Source organism: Notolepis coatsorum (assembly GCF_963971535.1).
Source record: "Notolepis coatsorum genome assembly, chromosome: 18".
Taxonomy (NCBI): Eukaryota; Metazoa; Chordata; class Actinopteri; order Aulopiformes; family Paralepididae; genus Notolepis; species Notolepis coatsorum.
The window spans coordinates 69,908,366-69,930,179 of record NC_140182.1 but is presented as its reverse complement, the minus strand read 5'-3'; the positions used below and the strand labels follow the sequence as shown (position 1 = coordinate 69,930,179).

Sequence of the window (21,814 nt, the reverse complement as noted above, 5' to 3'; positions counted from 1 at the left end):
CGCTCTTACCTGTGGCCGGTTGGATTCCAAAAAGAATTCCCAGTTATTTGATCGCCATCTGGTAGATCGATATGTCCATTGGCTGATGCTATATTCCTTTACTGCATACTGAATTCGGCATCGCAAAAAGTATTCCAGGCGATCTGGTGAAGCCATAGCTTTAGGCTAACAGAAAAGCTAACCCGGAGCGAAAAAAAAAAGTGACACCCGGTCTGCAACACGGGAAACTGCATTATCGAGACAGCGCTAATACCAGGATCTGGCCGGTACTGCACTTTCAGAGTCCCGATATGCCTTTTCCAGCCAAAATACAGCTTTGTGACATTGAGTAGGATATTAACACTTTTTTCGCCAAGAACGTGTTACCACGTCATTCTCCGCCGTGCGTAATCTGCCAATGACGCCGTAAGGCGTCTTTGAGATCAATATTTCAAAAATCTGTGATGGCAATCATATTTCACCCACGGAGACTTGAGATCTCCTGTTGATCTCCTCTCAACTCTCCAACGGTTCAAGAGCGCCATCTGGTGGTCGATCGGCGGATCGCCCAAACAGGAAGTGACGCACCGGAAGTGGTGCTCATCCATATTCGGTCCGGGCACTCGCTATCGTTAGCGGGACTCCAGCTCGACACACTGGACAGCGATCCGTTGCCAATAACTCGATAAACAACATGATTTGGACGTATATACTATTATACAACCTGGAAATGGATCACATATATCAACATCCCATAATCGCAAACTTTCTGCTCCACGCTGACCACCCAACGGTCAGAGGAAGATGCGGTAAGTTTCAGCGTGTTTGAATATTATGATCCATATAAACTGCTGTGATCTATGTATCGCCTATACTACATGAATGATTTAACGTCGGCCACGGACTTATAACCCCCCCCCCCCCCCCCCCCCCCCTCCGGTCACCAGCAGATGATGAGGCAGGACGTTTAGGACCTTGTACAATTGAAAATTTTTATCTGACGTCAATCGGTATCAAACTACATTTGATGATGTAATATAGCTATAAATATATTTATAGCTATAACTCGCGTTCTGCAGAATGCTGCAGAAAACGATAAAAACATATTTATACTTTAGACCGTATTTTAGTATGAATATGTGAATGAAAAAGTAGAACGTTGCTACATCCTAAACGATAGATACTTGACGTTGAATGGGCCATAGTAATGTCAATTTAGCAATACAATTTAAAAAGTTATAGCCCTGCAAAGAAGGGGAACATCTCCATAGACTTACAGTGGTAGCAGAGAGGGGTATAAGATCAGAATACCTGGCAGATAAAGGGTTAAAATGGAATAAAAGCAAAACCGAGTTTACCACGTATTGGCCTTTTTTGGCCTATTACACGTGGTTGGCCTTCAAAGGATGGCGCCCAATCACGTATATTTATACGTGGTTGGCCAGGACTGTGTTAACAGCAAGCTCCCTGAAGGCCCGGTATGTAACGGCCCCAGTATAATCAGCCGCGCCCCCTTTAGAGCAGGTGGATCCATCCCCTTAGCAACCACAGACTAAAGGGGGCATCTCCATGGCGCTCGCTCTCTGGGCGAGGGTAGCGAGTGTTGGTGAACGTCCTCTGAGAATCTCAAAGCCACAACACAGGGACGTTTTATCTGGGAAGCTCTTAACAGCACCCTTCCAAGTGGTGCTTTTGAAATATGGTATTTTGATGTGTGTGTGTGTGTGTGTGCGTCACCTCTTGCTGCCCGTTGAGGAGGAGGAAGCGACAGTAGTCGTCCTGCGCAGTGAGAAAGACTGCATCTTGTGGACCGAGGGAGCTCCTGTAGGCAGACAGACTCTCTTCAAAGTGCTGAGCTGCAGAGTCTACGACAACACGGCAGAAACACACAACCATCGTCTGCATCAATATTTCAGCTTAACAGGCCGTGGGTTCTGTGTCCATCCGGACAATATATTAAGTATTAATACTAATTCCTCCAGTTGTTGATTCCCCACGCCGTACATAGCTAATGTGGAACTCGCAGTCTTCTAGAAGGTTGACCCTTTCACTACCACACTACAGATGTTTAACCGCCTGTAGGGTGGTAGTGAAAGGGTTAACCGTCTGTAGTGTGGTAGTGAAAGTGTTAACCATCTGTAGTGTGGTAGTGAAAGGGTTAACCGTCTGTGGTGTAGTAGTGAAAGGGTTAACCGTCTGTAGTGTGGTAGTGAAAGGGTTAACCGTCTGTAGTGTGGTAGTGAAAGTGTTAACCGTCTGTAGTGTGGTAGTGAAAGGGTTAACCGCCTGTAGTGAAAGTGTTAACGTCTGTAGTGTGGTAGTGAAAGGGTTAACCGTCTGTAGTGTGGTAGTGAAAGGGTTAACCGTCTGTAGTGTGGTAGTGAAAGTGTTAACCGTCTGTAGTGTGGTAGTGAAAGGGTTAACCGCCTGTAGTGAAAGTGTTAACCGTCTGTAGTGTGGTAGTGAAAGGGTTAACAGTCTGTAGTGTGGTAGTGAAAGGGTTAACCGTCTGTGGTGTAGTAGTGAAAGGGTTAACCGTCTGTAGTGTGGTAGTGAAAGGGTTAACCGTCTGAAGTGTGGTAGTGAAAGGGTTAACCGCCTGTAGTGAAAGTGTTAACCGTCTGTAGTGTGGTAGTGAAAGGGTTAACCGTCTGTAGTGTGGTAGTGAAAGGGTTAACCGCCTGTAGTGGAAGTGTTAACCGTCTGTAGTGTGGTAGTGAAAGGGTTAACCGTATGTAGTGTGGTAGTGAAAGGGTTAACCGTCTGTAGTGTGGTAGTGAAAGGGTTCAAGTTGCACAGTTGCCAACGAGGCTATTTATAAGGCTTCCAAAATCTTCCAAAACACGATAGGAGAGGACCGGACAGAACTATGGGAGATTCATATCCCAATTAACCCCCTTCCTACAGCGCTGGCCCTGCCTATAGCTCAGCGTCCGTGAATAGACTCACCATTGTGCCGGGGCTCTGCTGTAGCGGAGAGAAGCAGGGCCAAGCTGTGAGAGATGCCGGCCCCGTCCAGGCCCCCTGCACTCTGACTCACCGCTATGGCATGAGCCTAGAAACACCCAGATGAAATAAGACATATCACATATCACTATGGAGCACAGGAACATTACCTTACAACACGCCTCACTGGCCTCTCAAATTGTCCTGATATAACCTGTGTGTGTATGTGTGTGTGTGTGTGTATATGTATTGCCTTGTCCCCATTAGCTATGTTCAGCTAGGCTTGGGCTATAGCCATGGCCAGGTTTGGTACAGTTCGGTTGGGTTAGCGTCTCCATTGCGTTTCTTGCGTAAACTCTTTGGTTGCTAGGCAACCTTTCAAAATTCACACCAACAACTGTGGTAAACAAGCTGAACCACAATGATACAACAGTCCCAGCCAGGTCTGGCCAGGCTGTGAAAGGTGGCCGCCTCGGCAGGGGTCCAGCCAGGTTTGGCCTGGTTCTAAAGACAACGGAGGCGCTCACTGTGTGCCAGTCAGGTCACAGCATGACTAAACCCTGGCTAGTGGAGACAAGGCATTAGTGTACAGTATGTCCTAGGTCCCTTGCCTTGGAGAGATGTTCTATGGCTTTGTCCAACTGGCCTTGGGTCTGTTCAATAGCAGCCATCTCCTTATAGACAGCGCAGGTCTCCTGTATCTCATCACAGCCCTCCAGCAGTTCCAGGGCCCTCTCACACTGGCGTAGGGCCTCCCTGGGCCTGCACAGGCGCTGATACACCCTAGATTCAAGATTCAAGAGGTTTATTCATCACATACATACACAAGACATATAGTGAAATGAAGGTGGCCATGCCCGCTTCGATTATGCAAAAAATACAAATAATAATAGAATAGATAAAAAAATAGACATGATAAAAGTACTAAGATAAAATACAATACAATGCTAAGCTTACGATTTTTTTTTTAATCTTTTTCTTTAAAGTAACCTTTTTTCTTTCCTTTAAAGTGACCTTTTCTTATGTGTTTAAAGTGACCTGTGGTGTGTTTGTGTGTGAGAGAGTGCAGAATGTGTGTGGTGTGTGTGTGTGTGTGTGTGTGTGTGTGTGTGTGTGTGTGTGTGTGTGTGTGTGTGTGTGTGTGTGTGTGTGTGTGTGTGTGTGTGTGTGTGTGTGCTTGTGTGTGGAGAGATCAGTGTTCAATGTTCTGATGGCCTGGGGGAAGAATCTGAGAATACAGACATATAATAGCCTACTGCTAGGGAACAGCAACAGGAAATACACTCGGGCCCGTTTAGAATGTGTATGTTATCATGTTTGTGTCTTGTTATACTGTAGCATTATCTCGGCCAAGCTGCCCGTACGAGCGGCTGCTGCTGCGTTGCCGGGATCCTGTTCCACAACGTCGGAGCTGCCACCTGGTGTCTGGCCAAACCAGAGTCCCGAGGTGGAGCGAAGAGTTGGCTTTGGCCTGGCCACTGATCTGGGATATGGTGCGGTGCGGACATAGGGAATCCCAGAACAAAGCGTTGTTTACTGTCTGGCTACAGCCATTCACTCCAATGCTCTCCTCTTGGCCCCGCAGAGTGAGCCGCTCTTTAGCCCTACATTATAAATACAGCCTCCCGGGAGCTTGACAGACACGTCCTGCACCGAGCAACAGTGTCGGGCTCAGAGCCCCGTGCATGGATGTCTAAATTAAGCCACGTAAATTAAGATTGGCCTTGGAGTCACAAGACAGTGGAAACCAGATAAAGATGAGGAAGGATCCAAGCGTGGCTATTGATGATACATGATGATGATATTGATGATGACAACTGAGGAACTGACTGAACATGATGTGATTAAACATGTTTTTTATCTCTATGTCCGTGACCTTCATTAGACATCAGAGACCCGATTAAAGCTGAAGGTTCTTCCTTCTTTTCCTTCTGACTTTCTATTGTTTATTCTTATTTATTGTGTCTGTTTGAAATTACTGATTAACTGTGTCTTGTTTTGTAAGCTCATCGTCGCTGTAAGTTAGGGTAACCTCAGTGTCTTACGAGTTGAAATGTTTGAAATTAAATTAAATTAAACTAAAGGGATAGTCTCGAATTTTAGGACATAAATAGCCATTAGCTGATTTACCAAGTCCTGTGGACTTCTGGCTGGGTTCCGAGTGAACCAGGCAGCTTCAGACAGACAGCGTTTTAAGGTTTTAAGCCAAACCACAATAGGCAAAGAAAAATCTTAACCTTCCAGTGATTTCCCTATGCTTTTTCTTTTGTTGTTCTTAGCTCTACAGTGTTTCCCATTAATTACCTAGACTGTGGCGGGCCTAATTGGTCGCACCACAGTTTTATAATGAACAAAATTTATATTTTTTATATTTATTAATCAAATAAAAATTTTAAAATATTTTTTAAATAAAGAAAATAAAAAATAAATGTAATATAAAGTTTGCCAATAGGGATGTATCAGTAGTATTGGCTGTGGTAGTAGTCGTAATAGTAATCCAGTATATATTTTTATTTTCTAAAAAATAAACCAGTTCAACACAGGTACCGGTAACCACTTTTGCTTCATTTCTTTGAGCACAAAGTTCATCATAGATCTAGCCTCTTTATTTTGCTCTCAAAGTGCACCAGATCGATGCATTTAACTTTAAAACTTAAAAAAATATTAAATTACGGGGGGCATGCCCCTGGACCCCCCTAGAGGGGCCGAGGTTCACCCACCACAGTCTCACAAAATCCTGTGGGAAACACTGGCTCTATTCTACTTAAATCTTTCAAAAATGTTCGGAGACCCACAGCGAGAATAAAAGTAAACGGTCACTTAACAAATCCAATCGCCCTAGAACGCAGTACACGCCAAGGTTGTCCATGTAGCCCCGCCCTGTTCGCGATTTTCATTGAACCGCTAGCCCAAGCAATTAGGGAAGACCCCAATATATCAGGTATTAATATAAAAGAAACAGAGCATAAGATAGCATTATATGCGGATGATGTCTTAATTTACTTAAAAAACCCTAGTCTGAGCCTCCCTAGACTAATGGACCTTATTGAAACCTATGGTCAATATTCGGGATACAAACTAAATATAGGAAAAACACAGATACTTACCTATAACTATACCCCCCCAAGAGAAATTAAAGAAAATTACTATTTAAATTGGAACATGAAGTCCATAAAATATCTGGGAGTATGGCTGACTAAGGACAAAATGTATATGAAGCAAATTACCAGCCCCTAAACACACAAATTAAAAAATATATAGAAAGATGGTCATTAGCCCCCCTGGATTTCACCTCCAGAATAGATTCAGTGAAAATTTAAATGTTCCAGTCCTTGCCGGTGTAAATCCCTGCTAAACAGTTTAACGAGTGGGACAGGATGATTTCTAGATTCATATGGAGCGGGGGGGAAACGAGAATTAGGTTCCGGACACTCCAACTCCCTAAAGAGAGGGGAGGCATATCCCTCCCAAATCTGAAGGAGTATTATTATGCAGCGCAAATAAGACCTTTGGTCTGTTGGTGTGAAAGGGACTACGAAGCGAAGTGGAAGGACATTGAAATGAAATCAATTGATATACCACTCCAGACAGTAATTGGAGATAGACAGCAGGCCAAGACCCTATAGAACCTTAAACCCATTTATTGTGCACACCCTGCGGATATGGTTTAAAATTGTGAAACAATTCAAGTTCGAAAAAAGGATTAGGATCCTGAGGTGGTTTGCCTTCGACTTAGGATTTAAACCAAGAATGTATGATCAAACATTTAAGGAATGGGCTCTGCGATGTATTACCTCATTCTGTACAATGTTAGAAAATGGAGAACTAGTGAGCTTTCAAACCCTGAAAGATACATACGGTTTGGATAAGCACGACTTTTTCCAGATACCTACAGCTACGCCAGTACTTTCTAAAAGAGGTAAAGGTGCCCGAGTCCAATACCCCAATAGACAGTGTTATTCAAATATTCATTCAGGCATACAAAGAAAAGATGAGTAAAACTGTGTCTAAATTATATAATAGCTTTGTTCAGGCCAGAACTGACTCCACAAGTTACATTAAAACAATTTGGGAAAATGAATCAAACATTGAAATAACTGAAGACGAATGGGAGAACATGTGCAGAACTCAATGTAGCTCGACTAATTCAAAAACACGGAGAGAATTCTGCTGGAAAAACTTGACTCGATTCTTCATAACCCCCAAAATCAAATCCTGACAAGTAGGCATAGAGCAACCATGTTGGAGACAGTGCGGCCAGAGGGAGGCAAACCACTCTCATATCTTTTGGAATTGTCCAGGTATTCAACGTTATTGGCAAGATGTTCACTCCACCATGCAGGATATATTGAGTTTTAAGATACCGGAGACCTTCTCCTATTTGTACCTGGGTGACTTACCTGAGGAATTAGTAGGAGGAGACAGATATTTGATACAAATATTTTTTTTCACTGGTATCAACAAGAACATCCAACAAAATAAAATTGGATGGCTATTATAGGTGAAATATACACAAAGGAAAGACTTACTTTTATTCTCATACTACAGGAAGATAAATGTTTGAAGTACTAGGAAAAATGGGACTTTTATATGTTAATTACGACAGCCAGTGGATGATGTATAGGTGTAAAACATATTCACCATATCTATAGGGAAAGTAAGAGAATTGAGTACTCATCATAAGAAAAGTATTTGTTTGTAAAGTGACACTAATAATGCAGCCCGGGATTGTGTTTTTGTTATGTCTTGATGTTTGTGATTGTTTGCTTATTGTGAAAAACAATTAAAAATAAAGTAAAAAGAGATATATATATTCTTATGTACCTGTATCCTGTTGTGGATGCTCAAAACATTTTGTTTGCATGTTGTGGTGGATAATCTCTTTTTTGTTACTGGTCCCCATATGCTGCCTGTCTAAAGCCGTGCGGCTCGCTTGAAACACAGCCAGAACTGACCACAGGACTCTGTGAATCAACTAATGCATTTACATTTAGCCATTTAGCTGACAGTTTTATCCAAAGTCAGCAGGAAGGGTACAACTCTGGCAGCTAAGGTAAGTAAGATTGTTTGTCAAACAGTGTCGAACTTGTGTGCTACAGTCTTGAGTGCATAGTAGTAAAGACATATTAGCATAGTAGGTAGTACTAGTATAGGCAAGGTAGATTCCTTAGGTAGTTTCCTAAAGGCTATGCATCAACACTGGGCTCAGAGCCCCATGCATGAATGTCACATACATTAGTATTGCCCTTGCAGTCACAAGACAGTGGAAAACATAAAGATGAGGATCCAAACGTGGCTATTGATGAGACAACCAAGGAACTGGTTGTCGATTCCTAATGGCTATGCATCAACTACACTACTGGCAAGTATTTCATACCTCTTTATGTAAAAATCTGAACTATCCCTTTATACAGTAAGTCATGGGAACCAAAGTGTTGTGTTTTTAATAGTGTCGTGTTGTACCTTTTCTACTGAGTGTTGCGCCTTGTATTATCCAGCAATATGCCACTGATTTAAGGCAGCACCTGTTCTTTTTATTTGAGCATACTTTCCTACCTAAATAAATGCTTCTTTAATGCACAGCAACAGTCACAAAACCAAATAGTGTGTTACCAGTGATTAAGGAACAGCCCAGCGGTCACTTTGTGGCAAAGATCATCCTCTGTGACAAATATTCTGCATGTGCATTTGTGCATTGTTGCAAATCTGTGGATTCATCACATCTACTGTAACTATAAAGGAAGAAATCTCTGTCTGTCTGTCTGTCCTTCGCATATCTCAAAAACAGTTAATCTGATCGATTTTACACTTGGTGGGTGTATGCAGTGTTGAATATGAAGTTGATTGGATGTGCGGTTCTGGAGAACCCTGCAAGCAGCACTACTGCGGTTCTGGAGAACCCTGCAAGCAGCACTACTGCAGTTCTGGAGAACCCTGCAAGCAGCAATACTGCGGTTCTGGAGAACCCTGCAAGCAGCAATACTGCGGTTCTGGAGAACCCTGCAAGCAGCAATAATGCAGTTCTGGAGAACCCTGCAAGCAGCAATAATGCAGTTCTGGAGAACCCTGCAAGCAGCACTACTGTGGTTCTGGAGAACCCTGCAAGCAGCACTACTGTGGTTATCCAGAACCCTGCAAGAAGCAATACTGCGGTTCTCCAGAACCCTGCAAGGAGGAATACTGTGGTTCTGGAGAACCCTGCAAGCAGCAATACTGCAGTTCTGGAGAACCCTGCAAGCAGCAATACTGTGGTTCTCGACAACACTGCAAGCAGCACTTCCGGGGTCCAAGCAATCGGTGAGTTCTGAACGGACATGTTTTGAACGAGCACTGCACTCAAAAGGGACTATACTTAACCTAGACACTTAGCTTAAGGCACCCTTGCATGTTGTATGAGTCTGTTATGTATATAAATGTTAAATGGTATATGTGATGTGTTGTGATATCATGCTTTGTATGATGCATGTCTAACCATCTCATTCCCCCACCCCCCTACAAGGACCACAATGGAAATAAGCTCTGAGCTTTTTTGTGTTTCATCCTTGGCAGTATATCCTGACTGTGCTTTCTGTCACATGTTTATTTTTTATATTGTGAAATAAAGTAATTAATTCATTCACTAGTATATTGTACAGTAAATGCATACAATGCTAGCTCCAGATGTATTTACAATAGACTTTCACTAGACAGACAGAGACAGACAGATGAAGGGGGAGAGGCAGGGAGAGAGAGGCAAGGACAGAGAAAGAGAGAGGCAGGGTGAGAGAGAGAGGCAGGGAGAGAGAGAGAGAAAGAGAGAGGCAGGGTGAGAGAGAGAGAGAGAGAGAGAGAGAGAGAGAGAGAAAGAGAGAGAGAGAGAGGCAGGGGAGAGAGGAGCAGGGAAAGAGAGGCAGGAAGAGAGGCAAGGAGAGAGAGAGAGGAGCAGGAGAGAGAGAGAGAGAGAGAGAGAGAGAGAGAGAGAGAGAGAGAGAGAGAGAGAGAGAGAGAGAGAGAGGCAGGGAGGGAGAGAGGAAGAAGATGGGTTGCATCAATCTACTGTGCCAACAGCTTCAGTTCCCTCTAGGATACATGCCGTCTAATGGAGTCTCAATTCAATTCACCTTTCCAGTTAGAGGACATCCTTTCCCAGAGGCCACCTCACTCACATCACTACCCCCACTAGCTACAGTACTGCCACCTCACTCACATCACTACCCCCACTAGCTACAGTACTGCCACCTCACTCACATCACTACCCTCACTAGCTACTAGGGCTGTCTTAAATACTTCGAAGCTTCGTTCGATGGGCATGGGATTCGAATATGAAAATAAAATTGTATTATTAAAAAAAAGAAAAAGAAAATATGAATAATTTTTTTTGTTGCAAAATCAACTCTGCCTCTCTTTGTTAACTACAACAAGCAATGCTGTTTGTTATTTAAGATGAGGTCGGACTCGGCACTGACAGATTTGTGTTCATTGTGCTGCTTTTATAAAGCCTCAAATGACGGCTTACAATATTTCATGAAAGGAAAGTGTTTCGTTTATCAAACATTTTAAAAGGTTTAAACTTTACAGCACTGACAAAGTTGAACAAAGTGCTGTACAAGTCCCACAACATAAAAAAAAATATATATATATATATATTTTTTTTAATTATAATATATTTTTTTAATCTCGAAGCTTCGAATTAAAATCGAATCTCGGCCCCGAAGCTTCGAATTCCAAAGAAAATTCGAAGGTCAGCCCTACTAGCTACAGTACTGCCACCTCACTCACATCACTACCCTCACTAGCTACAGTACTGCCACCTCACTCACATCACTACCCTCACTAGCTTCAGTCCTGCCCCCCCACTCACATCACTACCCTCACTAGCTTCAGTACTGCCACCTCACTCACATCACTACCCTCACTAGCTACAGTACTGCCACCTCACTCACATCACTACCCTCACTAGCTACAGTACTGCCACCTCACTCACATCACTACCCTCACTAGCTTCAGTCCTGCCCCCCCACTCACATCACTACCCTCACTAGCTTCAGTACTGCCACCTCACTCACATCACTACCCTCACTAGCTACAATACTGCCACCTCACTCACATCACTACCCTCACTAGCTACAGTACTGCCACCTCACTCACATCACTACCCTCACTAGCTTCAGTACTGCCACCTCACTCACATCACTACCCTCACTAGCTACAGTACTGCCCCCCCACTCAGATCACTACCCTCACTAGCTACAGTACTGCCACCTCACTCACATCACTACCCTCACTCGCTACAGTACTGCCACCTCACTCACATCACTACCCTCACTCGCTACAGTACTGCCCCCCCACTCAGATCACTACCCTCACTAGCTATACAGTACTGCCCCCCCACTCAGATCACTACCTTCACTAGCTACAGTACTGCCACCTCACTCACATCACTACCCTCACTAGCTACAGTACTGCCACCTCACTCACATCACTACCCTCACTAGCTACAGTACTGCCCCCCCACTCAGATCACTACCCTCACTAGCTACAGTACTGCCACCTCACTCACATCACTACCCTCACTAGCTACAATACTGCCACCTCACTCACATCACTACCCTCACTAGCTACAGTACTGCCACCTCACTCACATCACTACCTTCACTAGCTACAGTACTGCCCCCCCACTCAGATCACTACCCTCACTAGCTACAGTACTGCCCCCCCACTCAGATCACTACCCTCACTCGCTACAGTACTGCCACCTCACTCAGATCACTACCCTCACTAGCTACAGTACTGCCCCCCCACTCAGATCACTACCCTCACTAGCTATACAGTACTGCCCCCCCACTCAGATCACTACCCTCACTAGCTACAGTACTGCCACCTCACTCACATCACTACCCTCACTCGCTACAGTACTGCCCCCCCACTCAGATCACTACCCTCACTAGCTATACAGTACTGCCCCCCCACTCAGATCACTACCTTCACTAGCTACAGTACTGCCACCTCACTCACATCACTACCCTCACTAGCTACAGTACTGCCACCTCACTCACATCACTACCCTCACTAGCTACAGTACTGCCCCCCCACTCAGATCACTACATTCACTAGCTACAGTACTGCCCCCCCACTCAGATCACTACCCTCACTAGCTACAGTACTGCCACCTCACTCACATCACTACCCTCACTAGCTACAGTACTGCCACCTCACTCACATCACTACCTACAGTACTGCCCCCCCACTCACATCACTACCCTCACTAGCTACAGTACTGCCCCCCCACTCAGATCACTACCCTCACTAGCTACAGTACTGCCACCTCACTCACATCACTACCCTCACTAGCTACAGTACTGCCACCTCACTCACATCACTACCCTCACTAGCTACAGTCCTGCCCCCCCCACTCACATCACTACCCTCACTAGCTACAGTACTGCCACCTCACTCACATCACTACCCTCACTATCTACAGTCCTGCCCCCCCCACTCACATCACTACCCTCACTAGCTACAGTCCTGCCCCCCCCACTCACATCACTACCCTCACTAGCTACAGTACTGCCACCTCACTCACATCACTACCCTCACTAGCTACAGTACTGCCACCTCACTCACATCACTACCCTCACTAGCTACAGTCCTGCCCCCCCCATTCACATCACTACCCTCACTAGCTACAGTCCTGCCCCCCCACTCACATCACTACCCTCACTAGCTACAGTACTGCCACCTCACTCACATTCGCTACAGTACTGCCCCCTCACTCAGATCACTACCCTCACTAGCTACAGTACTGCCCCCCCCACTCACATCACTACCCTCACTAGCTACAGTACTGCCACCTCACTCACATCACTACCCTCACTAGCTACAGTACTGCCACCTCACTCACATCACTACCCTCACTAGCTTCAGTACTGCCCCCTCACTCACATCACTACCCTCACTAGCTACAGTACTTTGGACATTGATCAAGTTTATTTACTAAACTGGTATATGGTAGATTGCAACTAAACACGAATGGGGTTGATTCCCAATACATCACTGGTTGGAAATGTCTCAGAATATTCACATAAATACCAGGTTATCAAAACACGTGCTGATGGGAACTAAGAGAGCCCCTCTGCTGAGCAGCGGCCCATGCAGCAGGCAGTTTAGAGCCTTTTTAGGGCAGTAGGCATAGCTTCAGTCCACCATGCCCAGAGCTCTGCCTCTCTGCCTGTATGGAAAGATCCTGGGGACAATGCCCCTCTATCCTGCTATTCACTATGTATCTCCGCACACTTCCTGGCAGCAAGGGGACATGGCATATGCTGCTGAAATCTAATTCAGAGTCCACCGAGCGAGGAAATAACGTAATTAGGGTTTAATGCACGTGTTGCCAAGCAGCCCACACAGTCCTGTTTAGCAGAGTTCTTCCAGACCAACGGTGACGTGAGTCGGCTTCCACTCAAAGACCACAATGCAGTGAATCCAAGTCAGGAAACACTGGGGTGAGAATACAGCCACTGCACTGCATCATACATAAGTCTTTGGTAAACGGTAGATGGACTGCATTTATATGGTGCTTTTATCCAAAGTGATTTACAATTTTTGTTCCTCACGTTCACACATAGATGGCGGAGGCGACCATGCAAAGCGCCAACCTGCTCATCGGGAGCAAATAGGGGTTAAGTGTCTTGCTCAAGGACACTGCGATGTACTGCCGGGAACCTTCCGATTACCAGGTGAGCACTACCTCCTGAGCCACTGTCGCCCAGTGTCACTCAAAGACAATGATATATAGCATAGTGTCTTTATACAGTATCACTGTACATATTAATACTACAGCTCTGACATCTGATTAGCACTATTACTCAGTAGTAAAAAAAAAATTGTATCCACTTTTTCTCCCATTTTCTATTTTTCTCCCATCCCAATTTTCGTATCATCCAATTCAACCCTCCCCTGTCTTTGAACGCTGTTTCATGCCTCCCACATGCCGGCTGCAATGTGGACTAAGTCATACATAGCACGAGTCCCCTCCGATACTCGAGGTAACAGCAGTCGTATCTTTTCACCTGCGCGCCTCGATCTTTCAGCGTCAGGGGTCTGGGCTTTGGAGGGGCCCCGCCCCCGTCGCTTCCTGATTCTACTGCGCAGGCGCACCAACCGACCTGTAGGAGTCGCTGTCCACAACGCCTGATCCCCACCCATCAGTTTCCCTCCCCCTAATACTGCCAATGTGTATTAGTGCGGACGACCAGCTAAACTGAAAGCAATGTGGAGCGCTGGGCTCGAACAGGGAGGCGAACCTGTTCGAGCCCAGTCTCCAGTATTTGTGGTGAGCGCCTTGCCCACTGCACCACGTAGCCGCCCCTCAGTAGTACTAATTTATATATTTTTGTATATTACTATTGCCCTTTACTGTTACATTTGCGCTCTGGTTGGATGCCTCTTTTCTTTGTACTGTACTTGTGCCGTGTAATGACAACACATTTTAATCTAATATGCAATGTAAATCTAACAATGTGTCCTTCAGAGTGGTCCCTTGAAGACACGCACCATCTGGCTGATGGATGGTTCACACCTTGAGTTTTAACCCGGGAGTTGAACGGAATGCTTGGACCGGGAATCTGTGGCCGGGTTGGAGCTTCACTTCATTGTTTTCGGCTTTGGTGAGAACATTCCCCCTCGTCACAACAGTGTTGACTGACAGGGCCGTGGAGGCGTGCCAAACCCTTAGTCATCGCCCCCCAACAAAAGAGATTTAGAAAGCTTATACACCAGCAGGAGTCTGCACATTTTTTCCAATTACACAAATCATGTAAACAAACCAGGAGATGATTAATGCTGACAGATAACATCGCCTGCAAATTCCTTGTGTCTCACCTCAGCACCTCGCAAAACTTGTTGAGCACTGCTTGAGGGCCACTTGTCCACCATGCAATTCCATATATGCCAATATTAGATTAGATTAGATTAAAATGTATTGTCACTATACAGTAGAGGTACAGTACAATGAAAATAATTTTGGCATCCAACCAGAGTAAATGTAACAGTAAAGTGCAATAAGATAAGATATTCCTTTATTGATCCCCTTGGGGAAATTCAGACATTATAGCAGCATGGGGGAGGGGGAGGGGAGGTACAGGTAGTAGAAGACATGATACAGGTCATAGAGTAATATACAATGTACAGGTGATTAAACTGGGTATACAATATATAGATTAGTACTACTGAGTGTAGTGCTAATCAGATGTATTGTGACAGATCTACTCTCCCCTCCTTGGGATAGGGAAGGGAAGGCAGATATATATCTGTCACGTGGGTAGAGGTTTAGGACTGATGTAGCACACCTGCACAGCATTAGGCACACACACACACACACACACACACACACACACACACACACACACACGCACACACTAGCAGATGGCGCTGATATAGTACACCTGCACACAGGGGTGTAAAAAGTATCCAGAAATTATACTTATGTGAAAGTATGGGTACCGTCTCAAAATCGTACTAAAGTAAAAGTCAGAGTATCTGGCTAAAAACACACTTGAGTAAAAATGAAAAAGTTTCTACTTTTAAATGTACTTAAGTACTAAAAAGTTAAAGTAAAAACTTTGTTTCTGACTGTCTATTCTTCTGATCGCACAAGGACCAATCAGCATGGGTATGGGCGGGTTCATTTTCCATTGATGGGGATTTGATGGGGATTTGGCTGTTTTTAAATAAAGTGTGGCCGCAGGATTAATAACGTTAACGTTACTAATACAAATTGTTGGACCTGCTAGATTTGTACTTTGTAGGTCTGCATTTTAAATGTAATGAGTAAAAAGTATGTATTTTTTCTCTGAAATGTAATTGAGTAAAAGTACAAGTATACAAACCTAATAATACTTGAGTGAAGTACAAATCCCCCAAAACAGTACTTAAGTATTGTAACAAAGTACAATTACTCAAGTACTTTACACCCCTGCCCTGCACATAATTAGTAGAGACACACCCCACGTGCACTCACAAGCATCTCACCCAGTACATTAACCAGGGGAGGGACAGAGGTTAGTTGAGCGGAGTTTGACACTGGAGAGAGCTGTCAATATCAGTGTAACAATGGAAATGGCATCAAAGGAAGCCCAGCAGTTACATGCAACAACGAGTAGAGTGCACAAGGTCAGTGACAGGCAAAGCGGCCAGGGTCTGTGTTTTCGTTGTGGAAAAATAGGACATCTTGCACCAACATGTTGGTGTAAAGAAATGGATTGTCGTAATTGTGGGGGAAAAAGGCCACATAGAGCGTGCTTGTAGAAATAAGAAGGGCGCAGAAAATTATGATAAGTCTGGTAAACACTGGAAATTACAAAAAGAAGAGACATGTGAAGCTGTTGAACAAGGAGATAGAACAGCTAGTGACTCCTCAGATGAAGAGCGAGGATAAATCTCCTCAGAGTGCTGAATGTGGATGAGGGCTCAGATGGCTACTGGGCTACACCTGAGCTGGAAGGACATCCAGTGAAAATGCAGATTGATACTGGGTCAAGAGCTTCAATCATTTCAAACAGTGTCTACCAAAAATGTTTGAAGCATCTTCCACTGCGACCATCTGACACAATGTTTAGAACATACACAGGACAGCCAGTACCTATGAAGGGAATGACTTACGCCACTGTTCAGTGTAATGGTCAAACAAAAAACGTCCTATCTACATGGCAAAAGGGAATTACCCTGCCATCATGGGACGTGGGTGGCTGCAGAAAATACGACTGAACTGGGAAGCAGTACGTATGATTTTGAAAAGCGTCACAGACCTGCAGGCTGTTTTGGGGAAAAATAAAGAGGTTTTCCGGGATGAGCTAGGAAGCATGAAAGACATCATAGTAAAGCTGCATGTGAAGCCTGATAGCAAGCCAGTATTTATGAAGGCCAGACCGGTACCATATGCTATCAGAACCAAAGTGGAAGCTGACTTGGATGCTCTAGTCAAAAATGGAGTTCTGGAGCCAGTCACCGTCAGTGAATGGGCGACACTGATAGTTCCGGTACCAAAGAAGGATGGAGGAATCCGGACCTGTGGAGATTTCAAGGTGACACTTAACCCTGTGCTATCTGTAGAGCAGTATCCACTCCTACATATTGATGATTTGTTTGCAGGACTCAGTGGGGGGGAAAAGTTTAGTCAAATTGATCTTTGCCAAGCTTACCTACAAATGCATGTGCATGAAGACTCACAGGCACTGCTTACTATTACCACACACAAGGGTCTCTTCAGGTACCGACGCTACCCTTTGGTATCACCTCAGCACTGGCAGTGTTCCAACGTGCTATGGATCAGATCCTCAGTGGACTGCCGGGAGTTCAGTGCTATTTGGATGATATCCTCTGCACTGGAGCTACTGATGAGGAACACCTTCGTCACCTGGACGCCACTCTTTAAACATTGAAGGAATACGGACTCAGGGTTCGTAAGGAAAAATGTGACTTTTTCCGATCATCTGTGGAATACCTGGGACATGTTATCTATGCAGAGGGCTTGCATACAGCCCCGTCCAAGACCACAGCCATTGTGGATGCACCACCACCCCAGGATGTGAGCCAGTTGCGTTCTTTCCTAGGTTTGCTAAATTACTACAGTCGTTTTATTCCAAACCTAGCATCGCTACTGAAGCCACTACATGAGTTGCTTTGCCAGGACAAGGCTTGGAAATGGAGTACAGAATGTCAAGAGGCTTTAAAAAAAAGCAAAGGACACGTTAGTGGGGTCAGACGTCCTGACTCACTTTGATCCGTCACTTCCAATCCAACTAGCCTGCGATGCATCACCATATGGGGTAGGTGCCGTTATTTCACACCTGATGCCAAATGGGGACGAAAGGCCCATTGCCTTTGCTTCTAGGACTTTGAACAAGGCAGAAGCCAATTATGCTCAGCTAGAACGGGAAGCATTGAGCATAGTTTTCGGTGTCAGAAAATGTCATCAGTACTTATATGGACGGAGATTTACACTCCTTACTGATCACCGACCTCTCACGACCATCCTAGGACCACACACTGGGATACCATCTCTTGCCGCAAGCCGCCTTCAACGATGGGCACTGCTGTTGTCTGCACATTCATACGACATCAAGTATCTCCCTGTCACTAAACCAGAGAGGCACACAGCAGAGGTTTTCTACTTCAGCCAAGTGGATGATGCACCTATCTCAGCTGTACAGGTGAGAAAAGCCACACGCCCCATTTTATCAGCTGTGTTGGACATTGTTCTAAAAGGGCACTCTGGCAGCGAAGACAGCGCCTTGAAGGGCAGAACTGTCAGTGCAATCTGGATGTTTGCTGTGGGGGAGGAGAGTGGTGATTCAACCATCACTACGCAAACCAGTGTTGCAGCAACTCCACTCAGGACACAGTGGAATAGTATGCATGAAGGAAATAGCAAGAAGCTACTTCTGGTGGCCAAGCATGGATGGAGAGATTGAGGAGACCGCTAAAAACTGTTCCTCATCTCAGAAAATCAGGAACAATCCTCAATTAGCTCCTCTGCACCCCTGGAGTTTCCCACCAGAGCCATGGCACTGTGTGCACATTGATTTCGCAGGACCTGTTGAGGACAGAATGCTCCTTGTTGCTGTGGATGCACACAGTAAATGGCCTGAAGTGGCTATCATGCGATCTACTACTACAGAGAAAACAGTTGAGAAGCTGGGGGAGATATTCAGCCGTTTTGGTTCCCCCGTTCAACTAGTTTCTGATAATGGCCCACAATTTGTATCACAGGAAATGGCTACATTCTTGCAAGCAAATGGCGTACAGCACATAAGATCAGCACCATATCACCCTGCAACTAATGGTCTTGCAGAAAGGTTTGTGCAAACCCTGAAATATGCATTAAAGGCATCACAAGGACAGGGAACATTCCAACGGTTGCACAAGTTCCTGCTGACCTACAGCAACATGCCACACGCAACCACAAAAGCATCACCTGCCAGCCTGTTGCTACAAAAAAAGCTACGATCCAACTTTGACTTACTGAAGCCAACCTCAGTGAAGGACACAGTTTTGCAGCAGCAAAGGAAACAAGATTAAACAAAGAGGACAGTCTAAGATGAGAGTTTTTGCTTCGGGTAAATCTGTTTTGGCGAGGAATTACTGCACTGGAGCGAAGTGGGTTCCTGCCACTATCATCGCCTGCCTGCCGAGGACTGGCCGGATCCACTGTTTGTCGAGCTCCCTGCTTATGAACCTTTGCCAACCCAAAGCTCATCTACTCTGGAGCCTGAGGTCTCCACTCCTGATCCTCAGGCCGAAAATACTGTGACTCATCCTCCTATGTCAGTCCCTGTTTCCGACTCACCACTGAAACACAGAGACACTGAAGTTCCAGTTGACCGCCGATACCCTGCAAGACAGCGGCGGCCCCCTGAACGTTTGGGATTATAGATAGACTTACCCAAACCAACTGGGGCAGAATAAACCCCATGGGTATAGTCCGGGGTCTGAGGTAGTCCACCCTCACCCCATGATTGTTGTTAAATAATATTATTGGTTGTTTATTAGGTTAGTCTGTAAGAAACAGATATATAGTCAGACTGTAATATTATGCGTATCCTGTGTTGGACACTGTTTTTGTTGTTACAAAAGCACTTTGTGGTACAGTATACACTAAAACACTATGGCTAGGTTGTTTACTTATTCTTCAGACCATAAGTAATGGTTTTATTTTGGGAAACTGTAAAAGTTATAAGTTATTGTTAAATAGGACATATATTGTAAGAGGGGAGGAAATGTGGTGTATTGTCCTTAAATACTTGCCGTAGTTCCCAGCGTGACGTTGTGGTACCCGGAAGTGATTGCACAAGTATGTACCTGAGCTGTAGTGGGAATAATAAAGTGTCAAACTAAAGTAGTGGTCCGGTAATCATTGTTATACAGGTGGGGTAAAGAAGTCCTCAGGATATAACATGTACAGAGTTGTAATATAGTATGTACAGTGACTACACAGATGAACTCCTGGAATGGTTCTAAACAGCATGGAAAGGAAACAGAGATTCTAGACTAAAGACGAGACGTCAATAGATATTGCAATTGCAATATTGCAACCAGGCAGAGTCTGCACATTGTTCCATTTACACAGACAATGCAAACACTGACTGAGATAACGTCACCTACACATTCTTTGTAGCTCACCTCAGCACCTTGCAAAACATGTTACTGCCTAGCGACAATGTTATCAAAAACATTCTCCTTTTAACCCTTTAAAAAGCCTTTCACCCCCCCCCCCCCCCGGAACAGAACCAAAGGTTTGAAAAACATCTTTTAATAAATATATCAATTTGAGAGTGAAGTGTATTCAGTCTGATGAAATAAATGTATGTGAAGCCTGCAATGTGGGAGTCTTGTCACCAAAACTATACAATTCAATATACTAGAATATACTACACATACTGTACAACAATGAAAAGTAAATAGAGATTGTAAACGAAAGACAAGACATCAATAATCGAGTTATATTGCAACCTCAACATCTGCAAAGAAAATCACCATACCATGTTTTGTCAGAACAGTCTCATCCGAAAGCATAAATAAAGTACTGATCGACCACAGGAAAAAAGTTACATAATGTATGTTATGTTATAGCCATAAGTAATATATTTACTTATTGTATAAGTAACAGAAAGTCCTTCATACCAACAGCCATCAGACTGTACAACGCCTCACTATGCCTCACTGAGCAGAGCACAGAGTAAATCCCTATATATCTTCCTGTACATTTACATCCTACTATAGGTATACCTTCCTGGATATTTACATCTTCATTTTACTGTATATTGTCGGACTGTATATTTCAGAATTTTAGGATGTATATACATATTTTAGAATGCTCTTTATTTTTATTGTATTCGTATTCTTATTTTTTTTTTTTTTTTTTACATTTGACCAACTAAATGTTCATTGTGAGCGATCTGTGGTGCTGAATTCCCCTTGGGATTAATGAAGTACTTCTATTCTACTTCTATTCTATAATATATAGTTATAGTTTCTTCCCCTCAGCAGCTCGCCTGGTAAACGAGTCACCCCCCCCCCCCCCCCCCTCTATGGCAAGCTGCTAGGGCTGGACTTGAGGCCCTCATTTATCAACGTTGCGTACGCACAGATATGTGCGTAACCCCTGCGTACGATAATTTCTAAGCAAAGTGTGGGACTTATGAATTTGAACTTGTGCGTGACTTTGTGCGTATATCTACGCACAAAGCATAAAGCATGCGTAGCTGGCGCCCGTTGGTAGAATATATTATTACAACACGGAAATAAGCTTCTGTGCATTAGTTTCAACACTGGCGTGTTCTGTATGAACCGTAATTCATTATAGTTCATTGTAAAATAGCAACAGTAGTGTAATTATGGTCAAAACCCTATAAATAGCATTTGGAATAATAGGTCTTTCTCTCCGAATGAATGCAGCATGGTTTATAGCGTTATCGGAATATACAAGGTGTACTGACTGACTGCGCTCCGCGTAACTCAACTCGTTATTATTTTGCGCACAGACCGCAGAAACACGGGAACGTTTTGATTATATTTAAAAGGCTTTACGTTAAACGAAACAAGTGGAATTTCGAAGCTGTAAGCAGAATACAAGTCATATGAACACCCACAATATAGTGTTCTTCCCCCTTCCTACTGTATAAGAAAGAATAAAAAACACATTGCAATGAGAACAGAGGGTGTATGTGTATTACAAAACCCTTGCAATAAATGTGTCTTAAATGAATGAAAAGCATACATGCTCTGGACACAGAGCATATATCGTGTGGGTGATATGACTTGTATTATGCTTACAGAATTCCACGTATTTAGTTTTACAATGTCAAAGCCTTTTAATATAAATCAAAACGTTCCCGTATTTCTGCAATCTATG

At 44.2% G+C, this 21,814-nt stretch overlaps 1 protein-coding gene across 2 annotated transcripts in view; it reads right to left on the bottom strand.

Annotated features, from left to right (window-relative positions):
• Positions 1-21,814, bottom strand: part of ttc23 (tetratricopeptide repeat domain 23) — a 51,329-nt gene that overhangs the window by 8,042 nt on the left and 21,473 nt on the right. For both annotated transcript variants that reach the window (XM_084334841.1, XM_084334842.1), the window contains exons 6-8: positions 3,537-3,708; positions 2,929-3,034; positions 1,717-1,844 (exon numbers count right to left, since the gene is read on the bottom strand). In XM_084334841.1, coding sequence (XP_084190967.1) covers positions 1,717-1,844; positions 2,929-3,034; positions 3,537-3,708 — 406 coding nt within the window. The remainder of the gene's footprint in view (positions 1-1,716; positions 1,845-2,928; positions 3,035-3,536; positions 3,709-21,814) is intronic.